General features: G+C 53.9%; 1 protein-coding gene across 2 annotated transcripts; it reads right to left on the bottom strand.

The window, feature by feature from the left end:
• Positions 1-452: 452 nt before the first annotated feature.
• On the bottom strand, positions 453-9,388 carry DUSP15 (dual specificity phosphatase 15). Of its 2 annotated transcripts, none has more exons than XM_060078126.1 (7): positions 9,377-9,388; positions 8,322-8,355; positions 6,304-6,386; positions 4,198-4,247; positions 3,150-3,224; positions 1,838-2,009; positions 453-1,001 (listed from the first exon to the last, which is right to left on the bottom strand). In XM_060078126.1, the coding sequence occupies exons 1-7, from the start codon at positions 9,386-9,388 to the stop codon at positions 729-731; spliced, it is 699 nt and encodes a 232-aa protein (XP_059934109.1). In that variant the 3' UTR covers positions 453-728. The 2 variants fall into 2 exon arrangements, with proteins under 2 accessions (XP_059934109.1, XP_059934108.1); XM_060078125.1 differs by lacking the exon at positions 9,377-9,388 and adding an exon at positions 9,060-9,256.
• Positions 9,389-12,680: the final 3,292 nt, after the last annotated feature.

Here is a 12,680-nt window from a genome sequence, read left to right as displayed (position 1 = left end):
CTACTACTATACCTTTACTAGCTAAGATTTGTGGATAGGGAAAGGAAAGGAGCTGGGTAGGAGGCAGGGGGCGGGCAGTGCTCAGGGAGGACAGGAGCTCAGCCGGGGGGCGGGGGGGGGCGGGGAACGGGGTTCAGAGAGGAGGAGCTGGCGGCCTTTTCAGGAGACCAGGGCTCCAGGGAGAGATAGGGGTGAGGGTCAGGGAAGTGGAACTCAGCCCTGCAGACTGCAGTTCACGGAGGGTGGCAGGCTCCTCAGGCCCTAGGGGATGCAAACCCCCTCCCATTCTTTTATCCGGCAGGCTCCAGCCCCTGGCAGAGTCCTGCAGCCCTGCCTTTGCTCAATGGAATGACTGGGAGGCGATCAGACAGGCAGCTTCTGTGTCTCTTTAATATCCTCCAGGCACATCCAACTACCCACCCACCCACTCCCACTCCCACTCCCACCGCCTTTAATGGGGGGGGCCGGGGGCACCCTCCCCCAGCCCAAGGACTAAGGCACCAGGTAGCTGCAGCAGGCCGGCCCAGACACAGAGCCACACACACAGATGGAGGACACAGTGACCGCGGACGCAGACAAGCAAGGCGCGAAGAGGGGCAGGGGCGGGGATTAGGCCGCCGCGGGGCTCCCACAGGCTCTGGGCCCGTCCTGAAGGCCGTGGGAGGCGCAGACAATCCCCGAAGGGGACCGGTCGAGAGGCCGAGGGGCGCCACGGCGGGGCAGGATCCTCACTTGCTGCCTTTGCGGGACAGACACCGCGGGAGGCAAGAGAAAGTCTGCTTGACGCGCGCCAGCAGCGGCAGCGGCCGGTGGGCTTCCCGGGGCGACCGCGGCACCAGGCGCTGCAGGGTCCCCTCCGAGGCCGAGGAGCTGGGCGCGGGGGAAGAGGCCGCGCTCGCAGAGCCCTGCCGGCAGCGCGCGCACAGCGGCAGCAGCGCGCGCACCTCCTCCTCGTCGCGGAAAGGGCTCTCCCCGAAGCGCTCCTCCAGCTGCCGGCGAAGCTGGGGTGGGGTGGAGTCGGAGTCGGTGCCGGGCCGCCGGCTCGGTCCCCTCCCCAATACTCAGAGCTTCCGCTCTTCTTCGAGCTTCCCACACCTCGCTAAGCCCCTCCCCGTCCTGACCATCCTCTTAGCTTCCCTTCTGGGTCTCCATCCCCCTAACTGAGCCCCTCTCCCTCTGAATCCCTCCCCTCTCCCTGAATCCTCTTCCCCTTTGACACTCCATCTTCCAGACATACTAAAGTGACCCCCCCACCTGCACAGTGGGGACCACATTAACCCCTCCCCACACTGCCCAACCACTCTACTCATGCAGGCCCTCTTCCTTGCCTGCCTCTTTCCTAATGCAGCCTTGCAGACAAGTCTCTGGGCAGCAGCCTGCCTTCCCGCACTGACTGCTTCTCTCTCTCATCTCTTGTTTGTGGGTGGGGGAGGGCGCGGCTCAGTCCCCGACATCTCCATGTGCCATCTGCCCAGTGGGCATAAGAGAAGGAACTGCTTTGGCCTCATCAAGGACCCAGGGGTGGAATAAGGACTGGACATGTCTCCCCAGAGGAGCCAAATGTTCAAATGCCTTCAGGCTCCAGGTAGGCAGAGCAGGCAATGCTGGAACCTAGCCAAATTGAGGGTCCATAATCAGGCCCACGGGTATTCAAATCCTAAGTTAAAAAGGAAAAGAAAACACCTGGCCGTCCAACCTAGGGTCTAGGTTAGCTCAAGAGCCACGAGTTCAAGACCCCAGAAAAATCTTCTGCCAGGTCTGAAGCACAGGCTAAATTCTTTCCAATCAGTGCTCAGCTCAAGTAAGAAGAGTTTCCCACCCCTGCCCCTGCCCCTACCTTCCGGGAACTGCCCCAGCCAAACTCTTCAAGCTGCTGCCTAAAGCCTGGGTTGGGGTTGGCGATGGGTCGCGTGGCCTTGATGGCTTCAAGCACGTCCCGCCAGCTCAGTCCTGTCACAGTCATCACATATGCCGTCACGATGGTGGTGCTTCGGGAGATGCCTGCAAAGCTGGGACATCCCACCCCAAGGCTTCAGGTAAGGCCCAATCTCCTCCGTGTCCTCCAGGCACCCTATCCCCACTTCAGCTCTCCCACCCTTGCCTCCTGAGCTCCAGACACAAGGAACCTGCCGGGACCTGTCTTCCCACATCCAGGCCTTTGTCTATGCTGTTCCCTCTGCCTGGCATTCACCCACATCAAAGGCCTGAGTGAAACATCACTTCACTCAATCATTCAGTACACGTTTCCTGATCATCTGTGATTTTTCAGGTACTGGGGATATAGTGGCGAATAAAACAGACATGGTCTCTGCCATCCTGGGGCTTACAATATGGTTGGGGGAGACAGACACTAACAAGGGAAACAATTTCAGGTGGTGATAACTGCTTTGAAGATGAGTCCAGTGGCTAGGAGATTGTATAAGAAGAGGTATTAATCTAGTGGAAGGGATGCGGAGGATTAGGGAAGGGGTTCGCAAGGAAGTGACATCAAGCTGAATCCTGAAAGACAGGTAAGGATTGTCAAGAATGTTCTGGGCAGTGTACAAAGACCATGTGGGTGGGATCCTGGTGGACTTGAAGAATGGGGAGATGGCCAGCGCAGCTGGAGCAAGGAAAGGAGGAAGAGAGGGGGAGAGACAGGCTGGAGGAGCCATCCCTATGGCTGGGGCTCAGGCAGAGCTACCCTGAGCCAGGCGTAGTGAGAAGTTATGGAATGAATGAAATCAACAGGGCCAGGGGCCCCTGGGAAAACTCAGGGGTCCCATCTCCCAGCCTGGGGCTCCTCACTGCCCTGTACCACTGCCTCAACGGCTGGAGGGGAGGAGGAGGAGCCGGAACTACTGGAGGATGCTGCGCTACCTGCCTGACCTCACCTATTCCTCCCAGTAGCTCGCCAGGTCAACATTCTTTTTTCCCATTTTATGGATGAGAAAATTGAGTCTCAGGGAGAAATAGCTATCTGGCCATGGCCATACAGCTGGTAAGAGACAGAGTCCTCCATCAGCCTGTCAGACGAATGGTGGACTGTCAGGCATTGTGACAGGCTGGAGAAGATCCATCGCAGGCTCTGCATTCCCCACAGGATGAGGGCATGTTCAGGATGGAGGATGGCCACTCACCTCCCCTCCCCCACTCCCCTCTTAACTCACCAGTGCACAAGGCAGTTTCCCCCATTGAGGCGGCAACAGTGGATGAAGTTGATACATTCTTTGAAGTGCTTTTTGCTAGAGAAGAAAGCAATAAGGTACAGCGCACTGGGCGGGGGGACAGGCCCCCTAGGAGTTGTCCCCCTCCCCACTTCTGGGATGGCAAGAGACAAAGAGCCCTGGATCCTCAGGTCAGCCAGCATGTGCAGTGACTAGGGGCCGATACTGTAGTACTGGTGGAGGTGTGTGTGAAGCAATAATGGTGGTGTTTCAGGAGGTGAGAGAGGCCAATGATGGCAAATCCCACCACAGAGGCAGGAGCACCTCTCCAATGGGTCCTGCGGATCCTATTTTCATGGAGGGTTTATCTTGACCTTTCAAGGAAATGGGTGTGAAGAGTCCCACCCCTCTGGGGTCTGCAAACAGAGCACCTGGGGACAATAATGGTCAACAACAGGGTTGGGAGCAAGAGTCCCAAGGGGCAGGAGTGTCTGTCTGGGTCCCTCCCAGGCTGGGGTGTACTACTTCTAACAACATAAACAAAAATCCTGCTTTCTGAGCCCTCATTACACGCCAGGCCCTGTCCTAGATCCTCAACCTGTGCTATCCGATCTTTGACAGCCTCCTTGGTGCTGATGGCCCCAACCCCTCACACACCTCAGAGAGGGGAAGTGATTTGTCCAAGGTCAAACAGCAAGTAAATGGCAGAGCCTGGCCTGAACCCAGATGCCTTAACTCCAAGGCCAGGAACAGGCTGAGCCTGACCCTTTCAAATCCACTGGGGCGTCTGAGCCTGAGGGACAGGGTGTTTTCTCCATTTCATAGCCAAAGAGACTGAGCTCTGGGAGGTTAAGGCTTGGCCAGCAGCATAGGCAAGGGTGTGGCTGAGACAGAGTCCAGGTGGTCTGCGAGAACACCTGTGCTGGGGCCTCCAGATCAGCTTTGTGGCCTGAGTCCTCTCTGTCCTCCCTCAGACCACCTCCCACCCTCCCTCTTCCCACCACATGAAGCAGCTGTCTGTCCATCTGTCAGCCCATCCAGAGGAACTTACATGGGTACCTCAGGGGCGTCGGCCACTGAGATGCGAAGGTAGGTTATGTCCTGCAAGTACAAAACACACATGGGCAGCCTGCACCCCAACCCCAGCCTGGGCCTCCCAAGCACCTTGGAACCCTAGGCCAGTTCCTGCCCCTCTCTGGGCCACTGTTACCGTCTCTGTCCAAAGAGAGTAGATACCTTCTCTGAGGGCCTCCCAGGTCTGACCATCTGTGGTTCCAGAACCTTCTGAGAAGATGGTATCCTAACCCTATAGCTGACTTGGGCACAAAGACTTGCCAAAAAGTATTCAGGGACCTTTTATTTAATAGCTGGGAAAGGGCCACTTAACTTGACTCCCCTCCATAAAAGGATTACAAAATTACACAGTAAGAAGGGCAAAGCAGATTTTATTCTCTTGAAAAGAAACAAGAAGTATGAAGATTAGTTTTAGTTCATGAATTGTGGTTATAAAGCTCTGTGCTAATTACTAAAATAATCAAGGAATGAATTGTCAGGAATTTCTCCAACAAACTTGCTACCACATCCTTCACTCCACGCCTAACCTTCACACAAGATCTTAAAGATGAGGCCTGCCCACATTCCAAGAATCACTTTTCTCAGGGACCTCTCTTAGTCCTTTGATATTCAAATGGCTCTTTTCAAGGGCCTGGCCCACCTCCAGCCAGTGACTAAGTGACCACCTGGCCAGGTCCTCATCTGTTAGTGGCTTTGTGTGAGATTCCAGCCCTTCTCTAACTCACTCTCCCCAAGGTCACATGAGCCTGCATCTTTTGCAAGGTTCACAAATTCGCTTTGCAACACATTTGGCCTTGGATTTGCAGGGCATTATCAAACCCTGACTGGTAACTTCACTGATGGATGGGGAGGGAGAAGAGGGCAGGGCTGCCAGAGCAGGGACTCATTTTGCCAGTAGTCATTTCATTAGTAAACATAGTCATGCCTAGACAACCTTCCCCAGGCACTCTAGTGACTGCATACTCCAAATACTCCAAAACAAGCCTGCCCTATAAAGCAAAATCAGACTCCATTGACCTGGAAATTTCTTCTAGTGTCTCTGTGACACTGAGAACCACAGATTATTGGAGGTAGCTCTTAGAGACCATCAAATCTGACACAAGGGGAAACTAAGGCCCAGAGAGGGCGAGGACCCTGCCCAAGGTCACACAGCAAAGCTGTGACAGAACCTGGTCTGGATCTCAGATCTCCAGAGTCCCTTCCCACCCACAGTTCTCTCCCCCGTCGATGAGTGAGCCAGACTCTAACAGATAAAGAGGAAGGGGCTCTGTTTATCGATTGAGAATATGATTAACTTTGTTATTATGTCAGCTATAATTTGTTGAGCACCTATTTTGTGGCTCTCAACAACCCAGTGAGGTAGGTACTGTTATAAAATTTCCCTTTTACGGATCAGGCAACTGAGGTCTAGAGAAGTGAAGTCCTGTGCCCAAGGTTACAGACAGAATGTAGTGAAGATGTGAACTCAGAGCTCCTGACTCCAGCACATGTGGTCTGGACTTCCTACTTCCCTACTCTAGGTCATAACACACTCACTCCGTCTTTTCCAGGATTCGATAATACCAGCTCCAACCCTCCCAGTGGGGGCCGTGCTGTACAGTGTGCAAAGCATCTTTACCATATCACAGTCCCCTGGGGGCAGATAGGGCTGAGGGATCAGAGGCCCAGACAGGTGAAATCATAGCCCCAGGTCACAAGCGAGATACAGAGCCCAGAAACATCTATGTGGAGTCACCTATTCAGTTGGACAACGGGAAGCCCCTGTGGGAGACTTTTTAAGGTTTAGTGTGAGGCCTCTGGAGCCAGATGGCCTGTGTTCAAATTCCAGCTCCTTAGCTTCCTGGATGTGTGACCTTAGGCAGGTTACTTTACCTCTCTGGTCCTCAGTTGCCAAAGAGGGAGCAAATAGGGATGCTAATGTAAAACAGACCAGTTTTTAACCAAATGCGTTAGCATGGGTCAGGAAAGCCTATGTGCCAGTATAGGATCTGGCACATTGTAGGTACTTGATAAATGGGTGCTGTGGGGGTTTGAAACCCCCTTTCCCACCCATGTGCAGCTCTGGGATGGGGGTAAGTCTTACCTGCAGCAAAGGCTGGGGTGACTCGTGGATGGAGATGATGTGTGTGATCTTATTCCGGCCTAGCTGATCCGTGTCTTTGGCATCTGAAAGAAACAAGGATGCTTGAGCCAATCTGGCAGGTGTGACCTATATATTCCTATGGCCAAGTGAGGCGGGAGCTCACTGCCCCACTCTCCTCCTCAGCCCGCCCTCTCCACCTTGGCCCACCCTCTGCCGGCTCCCTGCTCCTTCACCACCTCTTGCTCCCAGCATGACAGGTCCTGTCACAACCCTAAGCTTCAGTCTTTCCACTGGAGCACCCACAGGTAACAGCCCAGCACCTCCCCAGCCTTGCCCCTGCTGTTCTTATTACAAACACCCTTCTGTGGCATATCCTTCACCAGGCAATTCTTCTAGGAATCTTGACTACAGAAGGGTTAACTCACACAGAAAGCTGTGTGTAGAAGATGATGTTCTCTGCACTGCCGCTTATGACTGTCAACACATCAGAAACAGTTAAAAATGGAAACTGGGCTTCCCTGGTGGTGCAGTGGTTAAGGATCCGCCTGCCAATGCAGGGCACACGGGTTCGAGCCCTGGTCCGGGAAGATCCCGCATGCCATGGAGCAACTAAGCCCGTGTGCCACAACTACTGAGGCTGCACTCTAGAGCCTGCGAGCCACAACTACTGAGCTCGCGTGCTACAACTACTGAAGCCCGTGCGCCTAGAGCTCGTGCTCCACAACAAGAGAAGCCACGGCCATGAGAAGCCTGTGCACCACAATGAAGAATGGCTCCCGCTCGCCGCAACTAGAGAAAAGCCTGCACGCAGCAGCGAAGACCCAATGCAGCCAAAAAAAAAAAAAAAAAAAAAAAGGGAACAACCCACAAGGGGACTGGATAAATAATGGTATATTCATACTTGAATACTGTGCAGCCACTAACAAGATCTCTATGTGCTGATGTGCAAGGAAGCCCACAATATATTATTAAATGGGAAACACAGGTTACAGAACAGCATGCAGAATAGGCCTCCATTTTTGTTTTAAATATTATATCTATATGTACAAAGATACATGAAAACAACCCAGGGATATACCTCCCACAGCTATCAGTAGCCATCTCTAGGGGCTGGATTTCCAGTGCATGCAGACCTTTTATAATCGAAGTAAATAACACTTGATCTCCACATGCCCACTTCCTCATTCACCACATTTACTGAGTGTTTACCATGTGCAGCCTTGGCTGGGCATGGCATTGTGGGGTCAAGTTCATGGCTCCTGCCCTCATGGGCCTACACACTTAAAGGGGATTCAGACCTTACTTACCAAATATTCAGAAGTCGGTGTGGTGTGAGCTGCTGAGGGAGCTCCCGGGGAGGAAGGGACCAGGGTTTAGGAAAGTGGGGCCCCTAAGCCCAGAGTGGGACAGGAATGGATGGGGAAAGCTCTGCCCCAGTGCAGATGCCCCTCCCTCCCTAAAGCTTTCTCTGACTCCACAGATGGAAGTGACTTTTCCTGCCTTGAGTCTCCCAAGCTCGGGACCAGCCTGTCTCTTAGCCCAGGCCTAGGACAGGTGGAGTGCTATGGCCTTGGGACAGAGCGGGCAGTGCTCACCAGTGAAGTTTCTGACGTAGAGTCCAGTCTCTAGAGACCTCTCCTCTGAGGAGGAGGTTGTGCCAGGAAGCCTTCCCAGCTTCCCAGCTAGAAGCAACACCTCTTATCAGACCTCAACCCAGAACCTCAGGGCTGGCAAAATCCTTAGAGGCGGGGGTGGGCCTTGTGCTGCGGGAGAGGCTGAGGCTCAGAGCAGGTGCAGCCTTGCCCAGTGTTCTGAGCCCTCTGTACTGGGGACACTCCTCCACCCACGTTCCCCTTAGTCTTCATGAGTCCTTTCCCCCTCCCAGCCTGGCATCGCTTCCCTGCCCCCGGCCCCATTCCTGAGCGTGTCCAGGGTGCGTGGGCCAGAGCATGAATGGTGGACACAGGCCTGGGACAGGGAGTGTGCCATGGCCTTGGGACAGAGTGGGCAGTGCTCACCAATGAAGTTTCCGAGGTAGAGTCCAGGAAGTACCTACAGGAGAGACAGGCCGGGGTCAGCTGGGTGGGGGTGCATGCAGCCCCTCTCAGTCCCATGAAGGGCGTCTGGCCCTCAGGACTCAGGGGGCAATCACCCCCGTCTTGTGGGCCTGGATGCTCTATGAGTGAGGTCTGGGGAGGGCAGCAGGGGGGCATCAAGGGAGGCCAGCCTGGGTAGGGGGAGCGGAAAGAGGAGGGAGGGGCACAAAGACCTAGGGAAAGAGGGTGGGAGGAGCACAGGGGAGGGGGGCAAAGGGAGAGGTGGACTTGCTAAGGTGGGTGGTGGGGAATTCTGAGAAGGAGGTGGGAAGGTGGGGACAGATGGGGGTCGTGCCTTGGGGTGGGGGATGGGGAAGGATAGAGAAGCAGCGTGAGAAAGAGTCCAGGGAGACAGAGACACATGGAGACAGAGAAAGGGACTCAGGAAGAGAGAGTCTGGGGGTGACAGAGAGCCACAGAAAGACACAGAAAGACACAGCAAGAAATACAGAGTCACAGAAACTGTCAGAGACAGAGACACAGAGAGGCAGAATCAGAGAGAGATACCGCCCCAGAGAGACAGACGGAGACGTACGATCTCAGAGTCCCAGGGAGACAGAGAAATAGACACACAGACTGCCAGAGCCAGAAGGTCAGAGGCGGGCGCCCGGCTGGCGCTGGGGGCGGCCAGATGCGGGCTGCGCCATCCCGGCCCCCTACCTTGGTCATGCCATTCCCCATGATCCCGGGGGCGGGGATCCGGGCGCGCCCCCAGCTCGCCACCCGCTGAGCGCAAGGGTCACAGCTGCCCTGACGGCCCGGGCCCGGCGCCTGCAGCCTGGCGGGGATCGGGGGCGCCTGGCGTCCGCAGCCTGGCGGGGATCGGGGGGCCTGGCGTCCGCAGCTCGGCCCAGCCCTGCCCAGCTGCCGCCGCCGCCGCTGCCGCCGCCGCCACCCGCCGACCCCCGGCCAGGGAGGGAAATGCTGGAGCCGCCGCTGCCGCCGCCGCCGCCACCACCGCTGCAGGCTCCTCCTACCCCCTTGGTCATGTGGGCCGCCCCCCCACCCGTGGGTCGCGGCGGGGGGCTGGACAAAGCCCCAGTGTGACGGGCCTGGGGCCCGCGGGACAACGGCAGCTTGTTGGGGCCGCGAGGGGCCTCCACCTCCGGAGGTGGGGGCGGGGCGCTCCCCCCACCCTGGCACCGTCAGGCGCGGGCGGGGCGGGGGCGGAGAGAGCCCCCAGCCGCGGGTTCAGAGACTCGGATCCCAGTTCCAGCTCTGCCCGGCCCTCCCTGCGGGCCCTGGGGCGAAACACCAAGCTCCTTCGGCCTTGGTTTTCTAGCAGAAACGTGATGGGGGCTGGACTTTGATCTTCAGATTCTGTTTGAGATGCGAAAAGTGGGTAATTCCTTCCCTTTGTACACCTCCCTGCCCCGCCCCCCATGCAGGCATCTTACCAGCCAACCATCCTCCTCCCCCACTCTTGCAGCCAGTTTGTCCTCCCATCCTCCACTCCATCCATTCACTGTTCCGTCTGTCTGTTCATTCATCCAGCCATCCTCCCACCTCTTCCCCCCATATACTTTGGCCTCTGAGGATAGTGCCATCTGGGTCAGCTCTGCTGGGACCAGGCATAACTCTGCTTAGGGGCCCCAATAAATCATAGGTGCATGTGAGGAGAGGGAGATGAGTGAGGGTTACAGTCACCTGGGTCCCTTGGAGTAAAGGAGACTATGACAGGATGTAGTTAGAGGCAAGAGTCTCAGAAGGTGAGTCTGGAGACCAAGGTTCCAGGCCCTATTCATTCACCTCTGACCTGCTCAGTGACCCTGGGCAAATCCCCTTGGGCTCCCAGCTACCCAAACTGTATGTCCCAGTGTGCGGCTACTAGGACCAAAGCTGGAGAATGTGAAATAACTGAGAGCACACACCTCCTGTGGGACTGAAATAGAAGCAGCTGAACCAGCTTTACTCCTCTAGCCGTCACCTGCCCCCCTCCATCTGTCGTGGTAAGTGACTGTGGGAGGAAAGTGGGTACAGAGAAGGACAGGGTCGGAGGAACCTGTTTGAAATGCAGTGACTGCAGGAAAATAACACTGTTTCTTTGGTATTTCTTTCTTCCTCAAATTCACAGTGTACATGGGGCTGCCTGTCTCAGCTCTGTGTCCAAGGTTCTCATATAAACCAAATTATTCAACAAATACTTACTGAGTACCCACTATATGGTAGGCATTAGGGGTGTCCCCAATAGATAAGGTGGCAGTGGTTCCTACCTTTGTTGGCTAACGGTCTAGACCAGCATTGCCCAATAGGAATACAATGTGAGCCACATGGGTAATCATAAATTCTCTAGTAGCCACATTAAAAAAGTAGAAAGAAGCAGGTTGTTACTAATGGTTTTATTTGACCCAGTATAGCCAAACTATTATCATTTCAATGTGTAGTCAATATTTAAACATTATTAATGACATATTTGCATTCTTTTCATTGTATTAAGTCTTTAAAATCCAGTGTGGTTTTTTTTTTTTTTTTTGCTGTACGCGGGCCTCTCACTGCTGTGGCCTCTCCCATTGCAGAGCACAGGCTCTGGACGCGCAGGCCCAGCGGCCACAGTTCACGGGCCCAGCCGCTCCACGGCATGTGGGATCCCCCCGGACCGGGGCACGAACCCGCGTCCCCTGCATTGGCAGGCGGACTCCCAACCACTGCACCACCAGGGAAGCCCTCCAGTGTGTATTTTATACTTAGAGCACATCTCAATTCAGTTTAGCCACATGTCAAATGCTTAATTGCCATATGTGGCTGGTAGCTCCATACTGGACATCAGGGCTGGGAGGGAAGGCAAACAAAATAAACAAATAGACAAAGCATTTACAAACAGTCACAATTTTCTATGGAGGAAACAAACTGGGGGACAGGAAGAACTTCTGTAAATAGGTGACATTTGGATAAGACCTGACATGTAAGAAGGACACAGCTGTTTAAAGAGTGGAGAGATTTCCAGCAGAAGGAACAGCACAAGCAAAGGCCCTGCGGTGGGAAAGCTTGGTCTTTGGGAAGAGCCAGTAGGACTGCAGGGGAGGAGGCCAAGGGGAGGTGGTAAGATTGAGGCTAAAGAGGAGAAGAGGCCAAGCATGAAGGACCACGTATGGCCATGATTGGGGGTTTAGAGTTTCCTTCTCAGTATGATGGAAAGCCAGTAGGAAAATTTAAACAGAGTGGCCATGTCATCTGATTTACATGGATCACATTGGCCCCTAACTGGAGTATAGATTAGAGAGGCAAAGAAGGGAGGCTTTGAGGAGAGATGGTGAGAGATGGCAAGAGATGAGGTGCCCTGGGACAAAGAGGGAGTGGAGAGGCTGGAAAGAAGGGGAGAGATGCAGCGTATATTAATATTTTGGCAGCATAACCGGCTTGTAGATAGATTATATGTGGGGAAAAGGAAGGAATTCTAGGATGACTCCCAGTTTTCCTGCCTTGAAAATCGCTATCTGTGCCTCAGAAGTAAAAGCAGGGTTATTAATCCATTCAACAAATAATTATTTGGCCCCAGGTTATACATGAAATTTTGCACCAAAGATGTACTGTCTGACTTGAGTTTTCCAGAAGGCCCCACCCTATGGATGGCATAAAGAAATGCCGAAAAGGTGGCCTGAAGACCAGTTCCTCATCATGACCCTGGCCTTAGCAGCTCCGTGAACCTGAGCAGGTGACCGAATGCCCCGGGCCTGTTTCCTCATCCATCTGGGGGCAATTACCACATAGCCCTTTGTACCTCTACTTGATTGTTGGGGGAATAATCAAAGCACAGGTAGGAAAGAACTCTATCAGGTTAAAAACCCTGGAAAAAAATGTATTTATTAGATTTAACACATTTAATATCTATATACTGTTCAGCCTTTGAAAGTGTTAGTTGTTACAAAGCCCAATTTGCCTTAAATGAGTCACAGGAAGTGACAGTTTTTTAAAACCAGTAATATGAAGATGCTAAAATGCAGTTCTCACCTTGTGTTTCCTTGCTTAAAACCATTCAGTGGTTCACCATGGTAGGCAAATTAATGGTCTCCCCGAAGATGTCCATTCTCTAATTCTTGGAAATTGGGAACGTGTTATTTTACATGGCAAGAGGAAATTATGGCCGCAGATGGAATTGAAGCTGCTAATCAGCTGACTGTGAGTTGGGGGGATTATCCTGGATTGTTTGGGAAGGTCCAGTGTAATCACAAGAATCCTTATAAGTGAAAGAGGAAGGCAGGAGTATAAGAGTCAGAGGGGATGTGATGACAGCAGCAGAGGTCACAGTGCTATGATTTCTGGCTTCGAAGATGGAAGGGGGCC

This window comes from Mesoplodon densirostris, chromosome 16 (genome assembly GCF_025265405.1).
Source record: "Mesoplodon densirostris isolate mMesDen1 chromosome 16, mMesDen1 primary haplotype, whole genome shotgun sequence".
Classification (NCBI taxonomy): domain Eukaryota; kingdom Metazoa; phylum Chordata; class Mammalia; order Artiodactyla; family Ziphiidae; genus Mesoplodon; species Mesoplodon densirostris.
This window is presented reverse-complemented; position numbering and strand designations above follow the sequence as displayed.

Bases quoted from the DNA above. Each gene is read 5' to 3' on its own strand.
- DUSP15 (XM_060078125.1), bottom strand. From the start codon at position 9,080: ATGGGGAATGGCATGACCAAG. The intron at 8,356-9,059 runs GTAGGGGGCCGG...TCTCTCCTGTAG, and splicing joins TGGGGAATGGCATGACCAAG to GTACTTCCTGGACTCTACCT. The intron at 1,002-1,837 runs GTAGGGGCAGGG...ACCCCACCCCAG, and splicing joins GCTGGGGCAGTTCCCGGAAG to CTTCGCCGGCAGCTGGAGGA.